The sequence below is a fragment of the Syngnathus leptorhynchus genome, chromosome 2 (genome assembly GCF_054491065.1).
Source record: "Syngnathus leptorhynchus isolate UIUO chromosome 2, UIUO_Slep, whole genome shotgun sequence".
In the NCBI taxonomy this organism is placed as follows: Eukaryota; Metazoa; Chordata; class Actinopteri; order Syngnathiformes; family Syngnathidae; genus Syngnathus; species Syngnathus leptorhynchus.
The window spans coordinates 5874627-5899415 of NC_141196.1; the positions used below are offsets into that span (position 1 = coordinate 5874627).

The window sequence follows — 24789 nt, forward strand, 5'->3', positions numbered from 1 at the left end:
TTTTTTTTTTGATAGCTACATTTTCCTCCTGGAAATACTTGTAGTATAATGCATGTTAAGTTTTTGTTGCTTATTTACAAACTTCTTTAAAAACTATTTGTTGTGCATATTTTTTTTTCAATCATGAAAATTTTAACTTTTTCCACGTTTTTCTTTTTGTACACGGTAATTGTATTTTTCCAGGTTTTACCTACTTTGTAAAGTGACTAAACTATTGCCCTGATGTTTAGCCAACACAAGAGCCATTTTAGGCATCTTATGTTGATAAGCACATATCCACATCGATGTGAAACAGCCATAATAAAATCAGAAGTTTATGTTCCGTTTGGCCTTTTTATTCATCAAAACACACATCAGCATCTGTCACAGTATTTCTAGTCAAAGTTGGACCTTACCGGCGGCATCTTGCTTGCTTGCCACGCCCCGTGTACAGCAGGAAGAGGCGGGGCCAACGCTATAGTTTCAACACAAAATGCTAAAAATGAAAAAAATCAATAATATTAATAAAAAAACAAACAAAAAAGAGCAGTTAGCAAGTGGACCTTACTGTGTTAGCAGGCAGCGTCATCATGTTGATGACAATGCTAGTGGACCAAAGACTTTAGGATCAATCTCGATCCCATATAATAAAATCAAAATATTGTTTAGGGAGTCAGGAACGAGTGAATGATTCTTAATGCAGCAACTGTTCAAAATCATTCCCCACTCCCTTATCACTATATTAGGTCCCATATAATAAAATCAAAACATTGATTAGGGAATCAGAACTGAGTCAATCATTCTTAACGCAGAAACTGTACAATATCATTCCCCTCTCACTATATCGAGATATTTATATAGCGGGACCTAAACAGACCTAAAATTTCGACGACAGTGAATGAGTAAGCTGATAGTGAAGACAAAATCAAAAACAAAAGAAATTGACTCAAGTTCCACAGCTAAGGCTAAACTAAGTAGCAAAGAAAACAGACGCACTGACAGAGAGCGACGCTTCAAAACAGGATGTGACTCAGCCTCTTCCTGTTCAGTGCAGTTCTACGTTAAAAGGATTGATCAAATAATATTTAAAAACAAAAAACTAGTCTTTGAACATCAACCTTCATATTTGATTGCAATCTCATGATGAACTGTCAGAACTGTGATGTCAACAAAAGGAGTACAAGGAAATTGCTTCCTCAAATGTTTTGAAATGAAAATCAAAACTTGAGGCAAAAGTCAAGAAAACAATTAGATTTACTCCAATTAATGTTTCATTCACTTATCTATGCCAGTGATGTATAATCTTACAAAGGACAATGACAAGCTCTTCGACTATGTTGGCAGGAGTAACAAACTGTTGAAGCACCTTTTGTGACTTTTTTCCCCCCCCCAAGTGCTGATCATTAGAAAGCTAATTAATTAATGGCTGCCAGATGATGAACTACCCAATTAGATTCCAACTATGGCTGCTTCTGATCATTTCAATCATTTGATAGCAATAACAAGTGTACGACAGCATCCCAAATGTTGTTCGACTGTCCATCTGACGGTGTAGCGGGTTGGGTGGGGTCTGCGCTGACGTTTTGTTTCGGAATGATGCAGGAAGACGCAAATGGACTTGGATAATCTCTTTCAAAATAAAAATATTAATAATAATAATAATAATTAAAAAAAAAAAAAAAAACTTCTGTCAAAGTCAGTCCTGCCAGCACTGGAATTGTTGGCGCTTTCATTCTTTTCCCACCCGTTTCTGCGTAGAGGCCGAGAATGGGTGCGAGGGGGGGATGGGGTATACAGCGAGGGAGGTAGGCTGCGGCTTGAGACTGATCAGTCCTTTCTGACCTTCCTGTTCCTGGGAGATCTCCGCAGAACGTCATCCTCCAACTTCTGGCACAGAGGAAATGCGTGATGTCAAAGCCATAACAAAATCATCCATACCGCTTGTCCCCCACGGGACTCCCAGGTGTGCTGGAGCCTATTCTAGCAGTCATCGAGCAGCAGGCGGGAACAACCCGAGCTGGTTGTTAAAACGTTTTACTTTTTAAGACCGCGCTACCGCGGACCACCATGACATTTACTGAAAAAGATTTTCTGAGCGGTTTGAGCAGTTCAAAGTGCAACTGGGTTGCCAAGCTACGTCTGTCAGTTTTGATGACTGGCTTTAAATAGAAATACAAAAAAGGTCATGTTACAGGTTCAACCAAGTTACTTTGCTTCATCATTTTCGCTAAGCTCAAGGGGGAAAACAACAGAATGTGAATTAAGGATTTTAATTAAACAGATTTTTTTTTTTTTGCTGACCAGCAGGATGTCCAAATGATTCCATTGTGTTTTTGTTCACCTCTTCAACGGACGCCTCCTTGTCCTCTTCCTCCTTGTCCTCTTCCTCCTTGTCCTCTTCCTCCTTGTCCTCTTCCTCCTTGTCACCATCCATCTCCTCTTTGTCGGCGGGGCTTTCATCGTTGGCCTCTTCCTCGCCGTCACCTTTGCCATCTGCACGTAACCACACCCCGAGTCATGCCAGCACAAAGGAGAAAAGCTAAAGGTCATATTTGCTTGGTGCTCCATGAGACCTGCGCTGCTCTTGTCCTCCTCTTGGGCCTCCTCTTCAGCCTCCTTCACATCAGGCTGAGGCTCGTCCGTTTTCTTGTAGTCTGCCGCCGCCGCTGGGGCCTCGCTCTTCTTCTGCATTCGCACAACCGTCATTGCCATCATGAAATCATCGGGGGAGGAGAGAGTTCATTTCCTTAACGTGAGTGCGTATTCCTTACCTTGCCGGTGCAGCAGAAGACGAAGATGAGGACAAGAGGCAAGGCCACAGTCAGCACGTAGACGACCCAAAGCCAAGGACGCTCCTCTGCCGCATTCATCATCTGAGCCGCTAGGCCCGGCTGCCCCAAAAACATTGAAAATTACGTTAAAGGGAGGCCAGCTCAACTCATTGGAAAAAGTTCAGTTTATAAGTCGACATATTGGAGAAATGTTAAGTTAAAATGTTTTGTTTCCCCCTTCAAAAAGTTGAAAATTCACGAAGCACTTGCATTTTACAAAACAACAATAAAATAAACACTTTTTCCACAGTGTGACTTTTTGCAAAAATCACATTTCTAAAAAAAAATAATAATAATTCCAACCACATAATAGCTACATACTGCTTGCTAATAAATTTTTATAAAGTAAAAAATAAATCAAAAATTTTGAAGTTTCTGGAAAACAAATGTGTTCCCCCCCATAAAAAAAACAACGCTCAAAAGTGTTTTTTCAGAGAATTCACAAGTCATCTATATTTTGGATAAAAGCGGCGGATTGGGTACCTCAGCAGCACCCTCGGCTGCCTTCTTGAGCCCCCAGCCGTCGTTGGCCCAGCGTTCAGCCACGTTGCGGTCGTCAGTGACCAGGAAGTTGTCGAAGAAGATCTCGGACGTCATGGACCACAGTTCCAGGCCCACAGCGCTGAAAGCGCTCATCCGGAACGGGTGCAGATCCTCAAAGAAGTCCGGATTGGCAATCTTGCGAGGCTTCCAAATGCCCTGTGGGATTATTGCGCAGCCACATCACAATAATGAAACTGTGGGGATTTAAGTTCCTCCAAAGAATTCCCAACGTAGCAATTCAGGACTCGGGAGTAGGTGACATTAGTGGACATGAGGTCTACCTGACGTTCCTCAGATCTAACATAGCGCCCCACGGAAAAGAGATGCCCCAAAATGGTGGAAACGCACACATTTAGTTTACGTGAAGCCAACACCAACATAGAGCCTCAGAACTGAGACGCCACAAAAAATAACTTTTGTCTAACTGAAATTCTCCGAATCCCAACGGCGACAAAGCACTACTTTGTCTAACTGAAATTCCTGCATTGTTCCTATGAAGTGTGATGGGAGCAAAAGCATCATTTTTGTTTATACTCCTCAACTCCAACAGTTCCTTGTGTGATGGCGGCAAAAGTATTTTTGTTTACGTTATACTCCTCAACTCCAACAGTTCCTTGATGGCAAGATGCCACAAGATGGCGACAAAGTACAACTTTCATCTAATCTAAGAGATGCTACAGCTTCAGTTTGAAAGGTCACCTGGTAGTTCGGGTTGTCGATCATGGGCGCCTTCCACTTGCCCTTGTAGTCAGGGTTGTCAATAGTGGGACGCTTCCAGAGGCCGCAGCCGGGGGCCGCCTCGCAGGCCGGGTTGGGGATCTGAGGCGCCTCCCACTCGCCGTCCATGTCCTCGTCCCTGATGGAGAAACACATGCTCAAACGCTGCACGTGGAAAAACGGCAGCAATTGTTCAACTTGATCGGCCCCCCCGCAACGCACCAGTCCTCGGGCTTGACCGCATCGGGGTCTCCGATGTACTCGGGCTCGTCGTCCAGCCAGCCGTCAGGTTTGACCGCATTCTCGTCGGGAATCTGAGCCGGAGCGTCCTCGTCCCTGTGTGCGTGCCAACATAAAAAAAAAAATGAATCCAAATTGTTTTATCTGCAACCAAGAAGATTCGGTTCCAGTAAATCTTTACTGACCAGTCTTCAGGTTTGGTGGCATCCGGGTCCTGGATCTTGGGTCTCTCGTCCCAGTCTTCGGGCTTGTGATCATCTGGGTCCTCAATCTCGGCTGTGGGGTTGACTGGGGGTGTCATGTCCGTCAGCAAACTGCCGCTGTTCACCACCGTTTGGTCCACCAGCATCTCAAACGTGTTGTCGGGGTTTAGCACTAGAGGATGCACGCAAGTCAGTCAAGTGCCTGCGCTGCGTGCACGTACCGCCAACTAACCGAGGGTGTAGAGGTGCGTCTTCTTGTCAGTGTAGTATGTGCGCAGATCAGCGTCGGGCTTCTTGGCGTGTTTCTCCTCGTATTGTCCTGTCTTGGGATTCTTATGTCTAAAAATGAAGTGCAGCTTGTAGTCCTCTCCGCATTTGTCCGGTCCAAACATGATGGTGTACCCCGTCTTGTCCACAAACTGGGCCTGCGCACGCACACAAATTTCAGACACAGGCAAAAGTAGGTACTTAGAAGATGTATGTACACAGAGTGGGATTTGAATTTATGTGAGTTTCCACTTTCTTTACATTAAAATGTAAAATCAATAAAGTTGATGACATTGACTTTAAAATTTGTTCTTAGGGAAGATGAGTACTTTTGCTAGTTTTCTCAAGGTCTACTTGTGTGACTAACACAAAGTTTGAATTTTTGTCTTAAGGGAAAACACATGTCTTCCTTTAGTAGGATTAATAAAATATTTTTATCTAGGGTAAAGACAGATTTCATTTGTTATCGCATTTGGAAAAACCACAAATGTGAAAAGGAAAATGTGCCACTCTGATATAGTTTGTTGGGTCAACTGCAAAACATTTTGAGGTTTGGACGTTTGCCCTAAGAAATTCCTTACAAGCTAATTTTTAGTGAAGATCCCTGGCCTAATATGTAACATGTGAGCCATAATGTGCGCAGAGACTGACCAGATCCAGTTCAGGAGTCTGAGTGAGCAACTTCACATAAGCACCGCCGCAATCGATGCCGGCCTGGAAGTTCACCTCGTACCTGAACACGCACACACACACAAAACATAGTCACAATACCGAACGATGAGCAAGCATTTTCCAAGTGTGCGCTTTCTTACTGAACGATAAGTGGCATGGTGTCAAAAGTGAATGGTCGCAGCAGCAGGGCAGAGATGGCGTGATGTTTGGCACGAGACTTGAGAACCAAACCTTTGTCGCCGGGAAGCTTGCTGTCCTTCATCTCCTCTACCTCCCACTTGCCTATACGAAATGGTCACCGTCATCATCATCATCATTGTCATCAACATCAAGTGTGTGCCGCACACCCACCATCATACTTGGCGATGTCATCATCTGTGTCTTCCTTCTTGGCAATGGACAGCACCCAGCTGAGAAGATGATTGACAGCCAGTCAGTCAAGAGTCGGCGTGAAAACATCTTTTCACGTTTTGTTGAAGACGTATTTGGAGTTCCAGCGTGAGAACAAGACGCTTAATAATTGTTTGAAAATGTTTTGCATTAAGAGCAATGTCGGCAACAGACTCATCCTCAAGTCACCACTGATGCTCCCGGAATGATGAGTGATTCCAAAATTGCAACCGAGGCATATTCCATCTAGGTCCGCGATATAAAAATAAAATAGTCCAGTTAAGTTGCCGCTTACCTGTCCAGCGTTCCACGATCAAAAGATTCGGCAAAGTAGTGTTCTCCCATTGGCTCCGGAGCTTTGTAGGTCACCTGCACCGACGTGTCACGACATCATGACACGAACGCAACATACATCAAAAGCGACAAGCGGCCAATTGGCAAGTGGCTTACTTTGGGAACGGGCGGGGTTTTGGGAGGCGCCGGAGTGTCGTGGTCGTCCTCTGGCTCTTCGTCGGCTCCCACCAAGTCCATGTCCATGTCCAGGTCTTCATCTTCAACGTCCATGTCCTCGCCCAGGAGGTCCTCGTCAGGGTCGTGGGCCCCACATGCCGGCGCCAGGCTCAGGCAGAGAACGCCCATTGCCAAAACAACTAACAACCACACCGTACGATCCATCGTCTGCACACGAGATACCGCAATGAGATCAAAGGCATTGTTTATGACGCGCGTTTCATGTTACTATGGCGCTGGATGAACGTCACGGTAACTAAGCACCCACAGGACACACAAGTTACCCTTGTGACATCACCACACTATGGGATACACACACAAGCGCACACAGACAAACGCACTACCACTAAAACACACACACACACACACACACACACACACACACACACACACACACACACACACACACACACACACACACACACACACACACACACACACACACACACACACACACACACACACACACAAAGTAGGACACACTAGCACAAAAACGCACGCAAAGCTCCAAACACTCACACAAAAACAAGAGGAGAGATGCACGTGCCTGCACAAACACACACACATCTAAGATGGTGGCTTTTGTGGGTCGAAGGTCACATGACCATCAAAGAATTTGTAAAAAGACGGCGGTGGTGACCTAAAATTTGCTTATTAGCCCACAGACGCTAATCAGGTTAATGGATTAGTGAGATTGGCAAAAGGAATGTAGCCGTTATCTTAGCATACCAGCCATCTGGCACACATGAGCGCCCATTTTAGTGTGTGTGTCTGTGTGAGTTTTTTTTTATAAAATGGGGGCGTGGTCCACAATCCAAAGCTTTTGAGGTCTTCTCTAATTGGCCCCCCAATTAATTAATAATATTATCGTTCATTTAAAGCTGTGTTTCTCTCTCCAAATTGACATGCAGGCATAGTAAAAGTAATCAGAGCAGGTTCTGATTGATTTTCAATGAGCATGCATAACCTTGGGTGCAAAGCTTGTCCCCACCAAAATGGCCACTACCATGTCGCTAAAGGTAAAGGTAAAGTAAACGTTTGCGGTTACAAGGCCACTAGCTGCTACATACCAAATAGCTTAACTAGACATCTGTGCCACTTAGCCAGAAATTGAAATCAACCAAACCCTTTAAAGGATTTCAAAGAACAAGATCACTTTTTTTATTTTTTATTTTCCACAAATATCCGAGTTTCCTGGCATCAATGTGCATGTTGATCAGCCTGAACCAGATGCACCAGACAGGCTGGATACACACGTGGACCAGCCTGATTTTCTAGCAACCATTTTACAAATTATAAATCACAAACGGTTCCCATTTCATTTCCTCAAATTGCCAGATTATTTTGTCTATAAATTGAAAACATCTTTGAATTCCCATCTCTTTTTTGCAGCTACCTTTCTTCTGCAACATCGCATCAGCAGAATGTTTCTAGTAACAGGCCAAAACAAATGAAGGTGGTATTTTGTTTCCCCAACTTGTGCTAAATAAACGCATAACAGAGGAAGAGCTCTTTTCCAATTCAACAGTTTAAAAGACTTATTTCAGTTCAGTGGACACAGAAACGTCGCCTCCTAGCGGACGCAGGAGGGACGGGTCTTCACTCACGTAATCGTTTGAAACATGCGTGGATCTCTTGACAAGGCATTCGTTTAAAAATAAGTGCACATGTCCACAAAGACGTTCAACAAAAGCGCAATTACAATTTTTCAAATAATCAATAATACACCCACAACATTAAAAAAAAAAAAACGTTTCAATCGTAGAAATATTTGTGGATTTAAAAAAAACAAGATATATTTAAGTGAAAAACGTTTCAATCGTAGAAATATTTGTGGATCTAAAAAAAAAAAAGATATTTAAGTGAATAAAATCTTAATTTTTTAATATCGTAACCATATAAATTCTTACATTTTGTAATTGATGCATTAGATTCCGTGACTTAACTTTTGTACATAAATCTTTCATGATGGACGTGTAATATTGACTGTTTATTTAGAGTGTGCGTGTGTATTCTAACTTGAATTATGATTTTTTATTTTATTCTTACACGGGTATTCAAAGGGCCAAGTTTAAATAAAATATCCACCAAAATATTACCCGCAAAAGCATTTACATCTATACAGTGCAAATTATTGTTTAAAATTGACCGATTGCTGCACCGGCCGGAACTAAAGCGATCACCTCCCCTTTTAGCTTAGCCTAACCTCATCGCCATTGAACTGCCAGCACAGTTAACAAAGCTTCATCCGAACTCGAGTGAACGTAAATAAGTTAAAGTAGCTAACCATTAACAGGTAGCTGGATAACTAGCTACACGACCGGCTAACACGCACGCTAGCATTAGCGGGCCAGCCCGGTTAACCTCACTTGGCTTCTCGACAGAACGCCCACAACTCAACAATCTTCCACCACTCCAAAACACGCATTTAGGGGACATATGTAAAGCTTACATCGAGAAACACTTTAAATAGTACATGTCGAGCGCATACAGCGAGTAAATGACATTTATTCGACATGTGAACTCACCTCAACCGCCTGCTTGAGAACTGGCGTCTACAATCACGTGGGAATAATGGAGAATGGCAGGGAACGCCCTCGCCTGTTGCTGATTGGTCAAGAAAGGGACATTCTGGCGTTTCCTGTCAACTGTCAACAGCCGATTGGTCGCTTGGGAGCTGCAACTCGTGGACGGCCCGGATTGGCCGAGATGGCAATGATGCCAAGCAGTAGGTCGGATGTTTGTTACGTTCTTTTTTTTTTTTTTTAATGCTTTATTAAGTTTAATTCTTTTTCGTGCTTGTGCTTCTGCAAGAATATAAAATACCATACAAACAAAATCTGATAAAACGAGGGTTTGCGATTGAAGCTGATAACATTGTGTCGTTATCAGCACAGATAGTCTCGCATATTTATTTTTCATTATTGGGGAAGGTAGTATTTTTATCACTTTGTTCATCAGCTTATTTTCAAAAGGAATTTTCAATTATTTGTAATTGATCTGGCGGCTCGGTGGTGCACTGGGTAGCACGTCCGCCTCACAGTTAGGAGGGTGCCGGTTCGATTCCACCTCCGACCCTCCCTGTGTGGAGTTTGCATGTTCTCGCCGAGCCCGCGTGGGTTTTCTCCGGGCACTCCGGTTTCTTCCCACATCCCCAAAACATGTTTGGTAGGCCGATTGAGCACTCCAAATTGCCCCTAGGTGTGAGTGCGAGTCGGATGGATGTTTGTCTTTTGTGTGCCCTGTGATTGGCTGGCAACCAGTTCAGGGTGTCCCCCGCCTACTGCCCGATGACCGCTGGGATAGGCTCCAGCACGCCCGCGACCCCCGTGGGGACAAAGTGGTACAGAAAATAAATGGATGAATGTAATTAATCTATATTTGGACGACAGTTAAGACAATAAATTACACTTATGGTATTCAAACATATTGATGATTCTTTTAATAATTTATCCTTTTCATCAGCTACTGATATGACAAGAAATTAGACATGACATAAAAGTAGAAAAGTGTCAAGTACGGAAAAGTACCTCTCCAGTGAAGTAATTCTTCTGAAGTAACACTTTCAGTACAAAGCAGTGTATCACAAAAGTACAGTAGTGTTCATTCTAACCGGCTCCCTTCCAGCAATACATGACATGTCCCTGTCACGTGACGTTGTGATCTGATGTCATGTGGTCAGTCGCTCATTGGGAATTGCGTGTCAATCTGTCCGTGTATTTGTCTGTCCAGTGCGCAACCTTGTGAAGGCCAACAGGAAGTCATATCCTCCAACATTTGGACGAGAACGCTCAGAAACGGCTAGGATTTGGCCCTAGCAAGGAGATTGCGGCCATCGGCTGCATATGGCCTGAGAAGAAGACCTCCTCGAAGCGGCACCTTCGTCATCATCATCGTCCGATGTCGGTCTTCTCCCCGCCCCCGTCTCAACGTTCAACACGACCTCAGCTTTCTGTCACGTGAACCCCGCAGGATGTGACTGAGCTTTTTTTTTTTTTCCACCTACAATGGACAAATGCGACCAGAGGGTGGCGATGTGGCGCCATAGCGTTGGAGAACCCCGATTCGGAGTCACTTGCCCGCTCCGTTGCTGTCACTCCACTTTCTTGATGAAAATCTGATGAAGACGATAGACAACACGCAGGACAAATAATGACATTCATGCTCATCATCATTACAATTTCATCATGCAGTTGAATATGAATCAAATGTGTGGGGAATAAAATGTCATTTCCCTTCTTCTTGTTTCCAGGAATGAACACGTTCGCTTCCAGGAAAATCTTCGGAATTATAATGCATTCAATTTGAGCTATTGTAGGAATTAACCCACACCGTTCCTGTCATTTGCGTTTAAAGAGGCCCGACCTCACTGAGGATGATCCAAACGGGAGAGTCGCTGATGATGCTGAGCCGGATAGCCTCCAAGGGTCCGAATGTGGGATCCACTTCCCCCTCTGCGATGCCTTTCTGGAACATTCCTGAGAGAAGAAGAGACGGCGAGTAAAGGATCAAATGGATCGATAAGCAATATGAGCAGACTAAAAGGCTTTTGGGGGATTTTTTTACTACCTGTACTGATTACTGCAGGGGCAAGTGTGCTACATTTGCTGCGTGGTTTCTAAGTGAGGACTTACCCGACATGATCCACCTCTTCTTTGCCCAGCTATCAAGGCAAACCATTAATAGCAATAAACAGCACATCATCAGGAAGCACTTTACAATCAATACTTACATTGCATATGAAATGCATTTGCAAGTTTGTTTACTTGGCCTTTAATCACTAAAGTCTCAGAGGACGACGGTTGACTAAAATGAAAGCCTTAAACGCTGTTTAGAAGAGATAAACCTCATTTTTGTGGAGGGTTAAGGAAGGATGAGCAGATAAAAATAAAAGGCAAGTGGGTGACGTTTCTCTCATGACGAGTTTTTTTTTTATTTAAATCAAACTACAACCATCCTGAGTGATAACGTGGACACGTCGACTAGTCAGTTTATTGCTACGGCAATACACACAGGCTGATTTTTGACTGGACTGTAGACTCCGCCCACCACTGACTTAATGTGGTATTAGTATATGCACGTGTCATTAGGAGACCATCCATGTTGTTTTCCATGCCAGTCCATTAAAGTAAATCTGCCGCTTATGTGTGATTAGTGCACAGCCATTCTGGGAAGGGGCTGATGTTGATGGTGGTGGCTGGCGGTTGAGGTTAGGGTCAGCATTCATCATAATCCACGTGCTTCCTTCCCTGTGTGGGATCGTCTTCCCGCTCAGGAAACATGTGAGGCCTCGTGGGATTATCGTGTTTTATTGCTTTTGACACACACGCATGCCATCATCTGATTGAATAAGAGAGCATTGATGGTTTTTGGTGGGTTTTGATGCTTTTTTGGTGGTTTTGATGTGATGCTGATTGTGAGTGGAGGAGTCTCACGAGGATCATTTTTGCAATCCATGAAACATTGGGATCAAGTTGTTGTTTGTGATGTCATATGTTAGTCAACCAAAACCACATCCTCATAAGCTATTAAATATTTGATTGGGCAACTTTTTTTAGGCTACTTTTTCAATTGTGGGGACCAGGATAGTTTCATAAAGTGCCTACGTAAAATACTTTTCTGCTGATTCATGAGTGGGAAATGAGTGAATGATTACAGAGGTGGAGACTGAGATGTTGACTGACCAATTCGGATGAATCCGTCCTCTGTACGATGGTATTTCTGACTTTTGTCCTTCCCATCCATCAGAGCTTCTTTGTCTGCCTGAATGTTCTAGAAAACAGCCATCGTACGTCAATTTCTTCTCGTGAATGTGGCAAGACAAGTAGAAGGTCTCACATCGAACGGAAGAACCTCCACAGACGTGTTGACAAGTTTGTCTCCTGGATGCTCAATGTTTCCGCTTCGGAAGAAATACCTGAAATATTTACGACATTGTAGCAAAACGTCTTGTTCTCACATGGCACAGAGAAAATATTGTTACAAATGGTTTGTCGCAACATGGTCTGTTTTGTTGACACACTTTCAACCAATGAAAAGTGTTGAAAATAGCTTGAGAAAAAAAATCTATGAACTCCTGGGAATTGTGGTAACATCATTTTTCCGTTCTGCTGTAAAAGAAGTGAGATACATTTGACCAAGACCCTTTTTTTTATTACAAATGGAGGGATGTTTTTTTAATTTACTGAAAGGTTGTGATATTAGAGATGCAAGAATTCAGCCCACCTGACAATAAGTGTAGCATCCATGCTAATTAGCCCGTCTCTGGTACAATTTCCCAATGTATGCTAGCATTAAGCTATCAGACATTGGTTGCACATGATTATAATGTGAAAAACAAACATACTATTTTTTTTCAATATTTTTATTGGTACGTCGTATCGCCAGAGAATCAACATAATTCCACAGCTACATAGCTTCATAAAATCGTTTACGAATTCACACGAGATGCCATTAAATTGATACACAAAAAATGATTTTAAACGTCCAATAAAAATGGCCATAATAATAAAATGCTATACTTTTTTTAAAATAAATTATTTGTGCATTTTAATCATTGTGCAACCAATATATGGTACTGTATATGTTCAAAGTAGATCAATTGAAAGGACATTTTTGTGTTTGATTAAATATCATTTGTTTATAATTGTCTTGAGTCAACTTCAACTGGAAGTGATGAATCAACAGTTTGAAACAACTGACCTCTCGATGCGCACGGGCGTGAAGAAGCGTATCCGAATGAAGTCGCCCGCCACAGGGGTGAAGGCCCAAAAGAAGTCCTCGCCGAGGTAGGCCTTCTCCAAGGTGAAGTGCTGGTACGTCTTGAGGCTGGTCGTGACCTCAGCCAGTGGGTTGGCGTGACCCTTGTGGAGGCTCTGCTTCCCAAAGTCCTTGTCCTGAAGGCAAAAACCTCACGTTGGTATTGACGTCCACGTTGCGTTGACGGCGACATTCGTCACCTTCAGTTTCTGTATCTTGCCGGCCAGCGAGGAGTGCGTTCCCACGTGCTGGAAGAGCGACGGCTTGAAGCGAATCCTTAGATTGGCTTTTTGACGGTCGCAGTGTTTCTGAGGAACGCAAGACGAGAAGAAGACAATGTCCAATGAGGTCAAGCCTTGTTTGGGTCGTTGTGTTGGAACAGAAGAGGAGCTTTTGAGTGACTGACCGCGTCCTTCTCTGGGTTGCAGACTTTCACCCACATGATGTGATCCAGTAGCCAGTCGATGGGTTTGTCTTTGTAGAACATCAACATGAACTCCACAATCAGAGATAAGTCGGAAGACTTGAACATCTTTCCTGCGTGTATGCACACGTACTAAGTCAGTGTCCCATTTGTGATTTTAATACATTAATGGACAATTTATTCGATCAAACTCACCGATGAATCCGAGCTGCGAGAATTCCAGGATCATCCATTCCTCTGAAGGCTGCTGCAGCGCAAAGTTCTTCATGGTGCTCAAGTAGGTGGGTCGCGCCACAATGTCGTCCTCCAGCTGATACCCGCACACATGCGAGCAAGTGAGTGTGTGTGCGTGTGTGTACGTGTGTTTGTGTGTGTGTACCTGCACGTAGTACGTCCCTTTGGAGCGTGCGTACATCATGAGGAAGCAGTAGTCGAGATTCTGCTTGGTGCGCCACCTGATCCACAAACATCATCAATCAGCCCATCAGGAAGCAGTACAGTAATCCCTCATTTATCGCAGATGATTGGTTCCAAGACCACCCGTGAGAGGTGAAAATCCGCTAAGTAGTGTCACGCTCTCATTTTTACCATACGAAATTTTTTTTGTGTATCAATAAATGTATATTAAACAGTACAAGTGCATATGTTATCGTTAGAACATTAAATGATAGTTTCAAACATGTAAATACTGTAATAGTAAAAATCACATACAGAGATATAATGTATAAATAATATAAATATAAATATGATATGTGTGTGTGTGTATAAGTATTCATTTTGTAAATTTGTTTTTAGAACTTTTATTATAACAACTTTTTTATAAGTGTACACACTGTAAATGTGTTTTTAGAACTCTTGTTATTATAAAAATAAAAATCCGCAATGTACTGCCCCAGCAATAAATGAACTGCGATGTAGCGGGGGATTACCGTACTCCCGTGCCAGCCATGTAACTTCAAGGGTCGATCTTAACAGAGTTGGATCCTTTTGCTGGAACCCACCTGACTCTCTCCTTAGGGTCTCCAAAAGATTCACGCAGGTTCGAGAAGTCTGGATAGAAGTGGACCGACGGCGAGACCACCTCTAAGAGTCCCGACTGGATCTCTGACGGGAAACTGACAAGCATAGACGAGAAACCGTTAGCATAACCCGTCCTTAAATTGACATTCAAGGCTAAACTGGAGCGGATTTTGCGTCCAACTTTATAAAGGAAGAGGACAAGCGAGACGAGAAGCTGAATGGATGACGAGAAGGAAGATGCTTGAAGCAGGAAAGGCCATGCACAAATGAAGACACGCATATTTACAGTACACACACACACCACTGGCACAAACACACACAGACTTGTACTCACGCTCAAAGACATGCACACATGAAAGCTCAAACAGGAAGTGTTGGAGCATGTTGCCACGGAAACAACATCCCATAGCGCAAGACTACTCACAGGAGCTTCAGGTTGTCTGCCACGCTCACGGCGTACTGATGGTCGGCCTTCAAACATGGACACAAACACACATCAATTGACATAGTAACACACTCTCAGTAAAAAGCTGTACAAAGATTCCACAATTGTTGTGGTAACCCCCAAGCTCCACCTCACTGGGCCGTCCGTCTAGGACACCAAAACAAGCGGCGGTGACTCAGCTGTGTGAGCTTAGCTTGACCTCCAAATCTGGATAGCACCCAGGTCACGGGACAACTGGCTTTCCTGATTGGCTGAGCAGGACGTGGAAATTCTTATGTCATCAACTTGTTTTTGAAGACATGTGTGACTGGGCCTCTAGGTATTTGAGCGCGTGTGTGTGTGCGCGCATGCCTTTCGCAGGGAAATGTAAGCTTAAGAAAGAAAAAAAAAAGTCGAAAAAGGTCATGTGACCATAACACGTGATGATATGCGACAAAAGATACCAGAGTGATGTCATGGCAACAACTTCTTCGGCATCATTACTATACCTTCCTTTCTTTCTTTCTTTCCTTCTTTCCTTCTTTCCTTCCTTTCTTTCCTTCCTTTCTTTCTTTCTTTCTTTCTTTCTTTCTTTCTTTCTTTCTTTCTTTCTTCCTTCCTTCCTTTTGCTCACTTCTATTTTCTTTCCTCCTCCTTTTCACTGCTTTTTCTACTTTCTTGTCTTATCCCCTTTCTTTGCTTCATTCCTTCTTACCTTTCTTCAGTGTTTTCCTTGTTCCTTTCTCTTAATCTTAACATTAACCCATCCACTGAACACAGACAGTGATGTTTACAGTGTGTGTGTGTGTCTGTGTCTGTGTGCGCGTGTGTGTGTGTGTGTGTGTGTGTGTGTGTGTGTGTGTGTGTGTGTGTGAGACGAGATGGTTCATTAGCCGAATCATTGACCTTTACAAAGTATTACTCGCAAACTCATGCGCAGACACATATGGCGCTGCGGTGGCTAACCTCAGCGATGAGGACGACAATGACGCAGTCGTCCTTCTCTGCGGCGCTGAGTTGTGACATCAGAGAGTTGAGTGTGTCCGTCAAGTACGAGTGGACCTCCCGCTTAACGCTGGGAACGCCCATCACTATGGAAACTGTACATGCGAGCACACACACGCACGCACACACACACACACACACACACACACACACACACACACACACACACACACACACACACACACACACGCACACACGCACACACACACACACACACACACACACACACACACACACACACACACACACACACACACACACACACACACACTAATGTGACTCCATACATCTAAACAGACAGTGGGAGTTCCACACAAGCACTCCACACACACGCACACACACACACATGCACGACGAGAAAGACGTACCTCCAGTGCGTCCTTGTCCCACGTGGACGGCTGGCTGCAGGCTGTCTTCTCTGTTGATGAGGTGAGGAAGATGATGGAGGACGGAGGGAAGCTGCAGGAAATTCTTGCTGATGCTCACATTCCACAACTTCATCCTGGTCTCCTCTGAGAATGACATTAACCAGCAACCGGTTAAGTGTTATTCTTTCGATTTCCTGCCTTCTCAGATAAACTCAGTTGCCCCTTGACCTCCGAGAATGGTCACGATGAGTGTGATTGTGTAAGTTGCAGATTTCAATACCTGAGAGGCTGCTCCAGGTTCTGTTGATGTCCCTGAGTGCTTGTTTCTCAGCGATGGCCCGCTTGATCTCATCCAGGACCAGGTTGAGCTCTTTGGAGCGGCGTAGGTTTTCCTGCTCGGCTGAATGGAGACGCTCTCTTAAGGCCAGGAACTCCCGCTGGTAGATGTCCACCACATCTCCTAAACGAGCCACACAACATCAACAACATATCCGGGTCAAGTCCCGAGTCCTAAATGTGTGCCAGGTTCAAGACCTGGCTGCAAACAAAAACAATTGCCAGTCCATATATGGACATGATTGTGACATGAAAGGAACATTTCAGTTGCATTTCAGTTGCCATACACCAAACTACACAATGTAGCGCAATCATAGCTCAAACACACGCACACACACACACACACACACACACACACACACACACACACACACACACACACACACACACACACACACACGCCATGACATCATCCCATAGTCTCAGATATACAAATTTGACTACTATTGACTTGAGGCTCACAAGCGTATAAACTGAAAGAAGAGCTTCTCTGTGGACGCATGCACACACATACACACGGACACAAACACACGCGCACACACACACTCGCACAATGAGGTCATTGTTTCCAAAGGAATAACGGACATGCCAAAGATTCTAATACAATGCCAGTGTGCGGACGGTGGCCATGTTGAAGGTATTCAATATTTACAGCTGAGCGAACCGACCGAATTTTTATTCGTGTGAATTTGAACACATTTCGAAAGTAACTCAAGAGTTATATGGTAATCGTTCAGAAGTATTCTGTAGCCGGGCGTAACGGCTCATTTCCTCTATGCAGCAAGCATCCATTTCCTGTCGGCATAGCGGTATAGCTGCACTTCCTGTCTCTAAGATCATGCTAATGCTTTCCTGTAAGCCTCAACTCAGCGGTCACGTCAACATCTGTGACCAGCAGGGGGCGACGAGCAAGTCACCATTGGGATGACCACATCCAAAATGGCATCAAAGCAAGACGTAGGGACTCAAAGTTCAGATGTTTGACCCCTGCCTGAAGCTTGACAGCACTTAACCAGCAATCACCTGTATGATGGGGATGCGGTTGCCATGGTCACCGCACATCTTCGTTTTAGAGTATGTGCCCCGATATCGTTCGCCATCCAGTCTTTCCGTTTCTTCGCTGAAATTATCTGGCGAAAAGACTGTCCACACCCGGCGAGCGGCACACTGCCGGTCTTGTGTGCCTGCTTGCCGTGTGCGCTGCGGCCGTTAAACAGGAAGCGAGCCAGGACGAGCAACAGAGCGTCACTGTTCAAAATGTTTCGAGTGTATGGACACGCCAGAAGGTCGCTTCAAGTGCCACGCCTTTTATAAACTAACAGCCACCATTGCACAACAACGTCTCTCATAGAAGACGAGACCCAATAAGAGTGGACCGGAAGGAAATATGGGAAAATGTCAAAGTAGCACTCGTATCTTCCGATTTTTTTTTTCTGTATGCGGCCCTCGAAAAAACATTTGGACACCCACGCATTAACCTCCTTCTATCATTATCATCATTATCATCAATAAATGTGGACACTCATTTGGGTGTGCCTGCTTAGACGTGGATATCGATTCAAGTGGGTGTCACGTTCTCAAGTAAGACGAACCATTCACTCCGTCTCGTTTGGCTCCTTACCGACACTCAAACACAAGTGTGCGTCTCACCATCTGCCACGCACGCAACACACACACACGCACACACACACGCACACACACACAGATGGTTTGTCAGTGGGAGGAAGAGGAGCTGATTTTTCATCTTGAGTTGGTCTTTACAAGCCGACCAAATTTTACTACTCTGTCTCTCTCTCTCTCTCTCTCTCTCTCTCTCTCTCTCTCTCTCTCTCTCTCTCTCTCTCTCTCTCTCTCTCTCTCTCTCTCTGCATTCAAGTGTGATTTGGCCAATTACGCTTAAAAGGTTGATTTGTTGCTCAAACACAAGAGGAGAAACCTTCACGGTGAAAGCCGAGCTCTCGTCAAATATTTATCACTTTTTACACAGGCACTTTTTACACACGCACACGCACACACACACACAGCCGGTGTTTAATTTGTGAGCGTGTGTGTGTGCGCGCGTGTGTGTTTGTTGTCATGCAGCATTTATGAGGAACGAAAACAAGAAAGGATTGCAGGAAGCAACAAGTTGTCATAGAAACTGATGAGCCTCTAGAGGACAATTACAACTTTCCATTAAATACTACAGTCGCACACGTGCACACACACACACACACACACACAAACACACACACACAAAGGCTCAACAAAGTGAGTCATTTAATGCAGCAAAACATCCATATAAAACTATCAACTGCTCATAACTGTTTCCATGATGCTTACAAACACACACACACACACACACACACACACACACACACACACACACACACACACACACACACACACACACACACACACACATCCGCTGCTGTTGTGGAAATGAACAATGTTGAGCTATATTTTTAGTGGCCTTATAAACTGGAGTGTCAGATCTCCGACTGCCCCAGGACAGGCCATCACAACACTGATTATATTTAGATCATGTGATGAGTCTTTAAATATACTTCAACACACACACAACACACACACACACATACATAACACCCTTTGGGAGGACTTAGACTCTTGCATATACAGGTCACATGTTAAATGTCAACCAACTCCAAAGGACTCTGCAAAAGTCATGAAAGAAGCCCACTTCACTCATCAGAAGTGATTCTTGGGAACTTTGGACGAGAGTGTTAGGTCAGCTTTTTGGCATCTGACCACGGTGGAATAAAAGGAAAAGCGTTGATGTGTTTCGTCCACGGTTGTCTAGGCGCTGAAGTTTATTTGGAGTGTAGCGCAAGTAACAAAGTGGCCTAGACCAAAAAGTCAGCGAGCAGGCTTGTCTCAACCTGCCACATCTCACCCCAACCCCCGCCCGCCTCTACCCTCCACAAGCGGCCCTCCCCATCCGTGAAATCATTAACCGTCAAAAGAATCATCACAAATTTCCACAACAACACGTTTGGCTTCTTAAATACTTGTCACTGTGAGTAAAAGAAAAAAAATGTTTCAAAGTCATTTACGAAATCATTTGTTTTTGTCTTGCCTTGACCTCACCACCAAAAGTTGGACAGGCCTTTCTCAACACCGCCAACCACCTCAGCCATTTTTGATGGGGCCACATCACGTGACACCCGGGTGTGAAAGCGTCACGTGCTCTTCGGATGTTCACATTGCCGCTCACATCCAACATCTGTCTCCACCCGGATGATATATACTGCATCCAAAAAAAACAAGCCCCCCCCCTCTGAAAAAAACATGTCCCAACGTTGCACACGATGAGGTTGTCCAAGCAGGAAACATCTGCGTGCAGCAAACACACACATATTCACTCACACACACACCGAGTGTAAATTTAAACTCCTTCTCACAGATATAAGGCACAGAGACAGGAATACACAAAAGTGCACACCTACACACACGTGTCATCCACTACATGGCTAACCCACCATTCCATTGGATGCCGCCTCCCAATGGCTCCCTGGTATGTAGCAATTCGGATCAAGTGCATCTTTCTTGAGTAGTAGGCACTTGTTCCTCTCTCATCGAGCAAAACAGGCAAAGCCCCTGATCTCGACCAGCCCCCCCCCCCCTACATTCTGCCTGCCCGCTTGGCTTTTTCATTTCTCCACTGAAGAAAAACCAAGCGCTCCTCTGAAGCAGCGATAGATGCCGCAGCAGATCGGCACGTTCTGTGGGGCAAATCAAGTGCTTCTTTAATGACCTCCAAGGTCATTTCTACTCCAGCCAGGCGTGTAAACATCACAAACAAGTGACAGCTGTTCTAGTTTTTCCACAAGTTGGATTTATGGTGAGCCATTTGAGCATTTATTTGATTTCTAGTCTGCTTTTAGTCCACACAAGTTTGACAGCTAGTAGTGCAGTCAACCTAGTTTACATTAGGAAGGTTGCTCTGGATTCTAGAAGTCAAAAGTATGACATGTAGTGAGAAAAACATGACTATTAAGACACAGTCGTTTTACTACTTGGAGGAGAACTTTGGCATCCTTGTAGGACACACAACTGTGTTTGGGTGTTGCTAAGCTCCAGAAGTATTTCAGCACATAGCCAACCATTTGACCTTAAGACGCAGTTGGACTTCTGTTGTGCTGTGTTACCTCACTAGTGAAGAAAAAAAATTGAAAGGAGACCTTAAGTTGGCTGTTGCTTTCAATTTTTTGGGGGGGCTTGATACATCCCCCCCCTCCATAGTCCAGTATGCAGTGTCACGTGTCCATTCTGCAACCAAGCGCACCCTTTTTTCACCCTCAAAGCCCCCCCCCTCCCCACCTCACCTGACACCGACAAACCGAGTGCTCCCCCCCGTCCTCCACTCTTGTGAATCGAGTCTCCCTCGCCTGCAGTCTCACTTCTTCATCATCACATCATCATCACCATCAACATCATCTTCTGCTCTCTTTTTCTTCCCCAACCACGGATGATGCGTTCGTGCGCGCGCGCGCGTGTGACGTATGCGGTTCTTACCTCTGGAGGAGCTGAAGGCGGTGTACCAGGACAGCGAAACCAATCCGCATAGTCCGAACAACAAGAGCGTCAAGAAGGACACATTGCGGAACCTCATCTCCACACTGGCCTCAGCATGTCCGCACCGAGAGGGAGAGGGAGGGGGGGGCTGCAAAAGGGGGTGAGGGGCAGCTTTGGAGCGAGGGAAGGAGAGAAGAAAAGGAGGATAAAGAGACAGGTAGATCGAGCGAGAGGAGGTAGAGCGATGTTGATAGGAGAGCAGTAGCTGCGAGAATGACGAGAGGAGGGAGTGAAAAAGAGCGAGAGAGGAGGGGAGAAAAAAAACGAGGGAGGAGCCTGAGAGGGACAAAACAGGTAGTCTTTGTTTTTAAAATGATCTTTGAGAGGTCTATCTTTGGTGAATTCTGCATTTGCATGTCCACTCCAAAAATTAAATATAGCTGAGAACGTAATTTTCCAAAATGAGAGCGATTTTTTATGTTTTTAGAGACTTTTCAGTGCGTCACTTTGGGAACGTCACCAAAATGAAACCACTTGCACGTGGATTTCTTCATCGTTGCAGTGTGTGTGTGTGTGTGTGCGTGCGCGTGTGTGTCTTTGTTTTAAAACAGACAATTGTAGTCATTAATACAGCATTCAGAAAAGTTATTCTTAAAAGATCATAACTGTTTTTTAGCTTTAAATATGGTACTCAGTCGGTCCCTGTTGATCATCATGTGATGCTATGGCGAGTCATCGCTGAGTGCTGATGTTGAGTCTATGATATTTATGTATTTATTTTTACAAATATGTTCAATTATCTCTTAGCGTAAATGAGCAACAAAGTGATGGAAGTGAGTGAGTGAGTGAGTGAGTGAGTGAGTGAGTGAGTGAGTGAGTGAGTGAGTGAGTGAGTGAGTGAGTGAGTGGCTGAAACAAATATATATATATATATATATATATATATATATATATATATATATATATATATATATATATATATATATATATATATATATATATACATCAATTTGATTGAAAAGTGCATGCAAGTAAGTTTGATACAGAAATCCCACCTGTCTTTTGGCAAAAAAGAAAAATTAAAATCTCTTTGATTGAAAAGTGCATGCAGGAAAGTTTGATACAAAATCCCACCTGTCTTTTTGGAAAAAAAAAAGTCCCTTCAATTTGATTGAAAAGTGCATACAAGAAAGTTTGATACAGAAATCCCAACTATCTTTTAGAAAAAAAGAAAAAAGTCTCAATTTGCCTGAAAAACGCATGCAAGAAAGTTTGATTAAAAAAAATCCCACCTGTCTTTTGGCAAAAAAAAAAGGCTCTACTGAAAAGAGCATGCAAGAAAGTTTGATACAAAAATCCCACCTGTCTTCAAAAACTCAATTTTGGGGAAAAGTGCATGCAAGAACGTGTGATACAAAAATCCCACCTGTCTTTAAAATGTTTAAAAAAAAAAACTGCATGCAAGAACGTTACATCCATCGCGGCGAGCCATTCCATCTCTGCTCGTCTTCTCAATCTAGAGAAATGTCCCGCAATGCATCGCCCCGTTAGCCCACAAGATGGCGCCGCGCGCGCTTCATTGACATCAAACCACAACAGCAAGTGGGATGAAGACTTTATTGTGGTTTCGACTCAATAACTACATGACACCAATGCAAAGTTGCACCATCCAATTCACCCCATCGCGTTGACCACCTTCCTTCCTTCCACAAAACGTTTACCAACACCCCCGATGCTAAAGTTCAATGATATGATCAAGGGGAATAAAACTGGAATAAGTAGAGCATCCAAACAAAATGTTTGCCAACCTCCCCACCCAATGCAATCAATTGTAAATAACATCATAAATGGAGTAGAAGATTGACTAAGACCCCCCCAAAAAAGCGCTTTCCCACTCCACTCCCCCGCTGCAAACAAGTCAAAGGCCAACCGCTCAGGCGTCACGAGTTGTCGTCGCGCCAGATGATGGAGGTTTTCCATTGGCCGAGGGTCTCGTGCCGCCGTCAACGCCGCCGCCGCCTCTCCCGATCCGCTTTCTGGGCTTTGTTTTTTTTTATTGCTTAATGAATGAATGAATATTTGGATTGCTGAATGAATAAATGAAAAAAGAAAAATGGAAGGGCGCGCCACTCGCACGTGGACGCCTCCAGGATCTCTCGTCTGAGGAAAAGCAGACAAACAAACAGGCTCCGGCCGGCCGGTTGGGGGAAGACAAAAGAAGCAAGAAAAAAGCCCCAAAAATTCCATGGCAGCTGGGAGAGTGGCTTCTTCATTGAATTTTCATGCGACCCTAGCACCAGCCTCAGTGTCTAATATGAGTTTGTCGCTTCCATCGCAGAACTTCACCTGACCCTTCACGCCTGGGCAATCTGCCGTATCTGGAAAAGCAGAGGTGGCCAGCCAAGCGCATGCTCTTACTCCCACGGTGTAAAAGGACAGCAAGATTGTACGGACAGAAAGCTACTTCAGAAACAAATTCAATTCAAGGCGCCAAATAATCCTACAAACATATTTTAGCATTGCCCTTTTTTCATTTTGCCAATCGACGACGTCCAAATTCCAAAATGAAGTAGGCAGGTGCATGCATACATTTGGGCAGAAAAATCCTCCTTTGGCAGAAAGAACCACCTCGAAAGGCTTCCAATGAGAGTCTGGATTCTGCTGGAAGAGAACATTTTGACCAATCTTCTTTACAAAACATCTCCAATGAGGGATATTTAAAGTGGCCACTTGCAAGTTGTTCTCCTCTTTGCACCTTCTCTGAATTCAGAGTGGCCACATTGGAGCCTCGAAACAACTGGCAAACCACCTGAAAACAAAGATTGTTCACCGTCATGCTTTAGGACAAGAATACAAAAAAAAAGCAGCTAGCTCAGAGATTTCATCTGTCAGTTTGCACTGTGAGTGAGGAACATAGTGAGCAAATGGTATTTAGGTCATGTAATGTTATGTCATGCAAAAGGACCATCTGCTAAATAGTGATGGCAGTTTTCCGTTGGGGTGCCCAACTTTATGCACCTGCCTACTTTAGGTCATGATTGCACACTTTCTGTCAATTATATAAACTTGTAACCACCAAAATAAATAAATAAATAAATATCCTTAATTATTATTTTCTTTCTCAGTTGTTCTAACTCATACATTTTATTTAAAGACACTTGTTGATAGTCATGAGTTCCTTTTTATTCCAAATGAAATGGCATTTTAATCATGGCTAGCTACATCATTGTTCCCTAGTCATAATATTTTGGCCACAGCAGGGAGCAAACGACTACATTTTTTGTTTTGTTTTAATCCAACGTATAATGTTTGTAAAAATGTCTGCGAGACATAGTCAAGCCCTCCGCAAGTCTGCATCTAGTGCATACGCCACACACCACGGCCGGGGGGCTCCAGGGAAAATCTTGCCTAGGGCAACAAATTGCTGGGCCGCCGCCACTGCTGCTCCGCTGCGCTTCTCCACCTCTTTTCCACATTCTCCGTTGCTCTGGACCAATTCAAATCTCCTACCTTCTGGATTTACACACATGTATTTCGTCTTCTTTCGCCTAAGCCTCTTTCCTCTACTTGTCTCCCAACTCGCAGG

The 24789-nt window shown here is 44.1% G+C and overlaps 2 protein-coding genes across 3 annotated transcripts; both read right to left on the minus strand.

Moving 5' to 3' along the window:
* Positions 1-313: 313 nt before the first annotated feature.
* On the minus strand, positions 314-8867 carry canx (calnexin). Of its 2 annotated transcripts, none has more exons than XM_085906592.1 (15): positions 8805-8867; positions 6293-6520; positions 6138-6211; positions 5804-5862; positions 5593-5734; positions 5432-5513; positions 4746-4938; positions 4496-4685; positions 4293-4406; positions 4053-4209; positions 3294-3509; positions 2751-2870; positions 2553-2664; positions 2321-2472; positions 314-1866 (listed from the first exon to the last, which is right to left on the minus strand). In XM_085906592.1, the coding sequence occupies exons 2-15, from the start codon at positions 6515-6517 to the stop codon at positions 1807-1809; spliced, it is 1896 nt and encodes a 631-aa protein (XP_085762718.1). In that variant the 5' UTR covers positions 6518-6520; positions 8805-8867; the 3' UTR covers positions 314-1806. The 2 variants fall into 2 exon arrangements, with proteins under 2 accessions (XP_085762718.1, XP_085762719.1); XM_085906593.1 differs by having other exon boundaries at positions 314-1863; positions 8805-8866.
* Positions 8868-9560: 693 nt separating this feature from the next.
* On the minus strand, positions 9561-21447 carry mgat4b (alpha-1,3-mannosyl-glycoprotein 4-beta-N-acetylglucosaminyltransferase B). Its single transcript, XM_085906594.1, has 15 exons — positions 21204-21447; positions 16633-16812; positions 16353-16496; positions 15946-16079; positions 14980-15026; positions 14537-14650; positions 13915-13990; positions 13731-13845; positions 13518-13648; positions 13312-13419; positions 13055-13248; positions 12191-12269; positions 12037-12124; positions 10718-10830; positions 9561-10469 (listed from the first exon to the last, which is right to left on the minus strand). Exons 1-15 carry the CDS (start codon positions 21298-21300, stop codon positions 10446-10448), a joined length of 1644 nt encoding a protein of 547 aa, XP_085762720.1. The 5' UTR covers positions 21301-21447; the 3' UTR covers positions 9561-10445.
* Between the last annotated feature and the right edge of the window lie 3342 nt (positions 21448-24789).

What these genes read in the sequence shown, in the direction of transcription:
- canx (XM_085906592.1), bottom strand. Translation starts at nt 6,517, where the DNA reads ATGGATCGTACGGTGTGGTTGTTAGTTGTTTTGGCAATGGGCGTTCTC. An exon ending in GACGCACCTCTACACCCTCG is followed by an intron (nt 4,686 to 4,745) that starts GTTAGTTGGCGG and finishes TGCATCCTCTAG; the next exon opens with TGCTAAACCCCGACAACACG. An exon ending in CAGCCGAGGGTGCTGCTGAG is followed by an intron (nt 2,871 to 3,293) that starts GTACCCAATCCG and finishes TTTTTGGGGCAG; the next exon opens with CCGGGCCTAGCGGCTCAGAT.
- mgat4b (XM_085906594.1), bottom strand. Translation starts at nt 21,300, where the DNA reads ATGAGGTTCCGCAATGTGTCCTTCTTGACGCTCTTGTTGTTCGGACTA. An exon ending in AAGGGACGTACTACGTGCAG is followed by an intron (nt 13,846 to 13,914) that starts GTACACACACAC and finishes TGCGGGTATCAG; the next exon opens with CTGGAGGACGACATTGTGGC. An exon ending in CTCGCAGCTCGGATTCATCG is followed by an intron (nt 13,649 to 13,730) that starts GTGAGTTTGATC and finishes GCATACACGCAG; the next exon opens with GAAAGATGTTCAAGTCTTCC.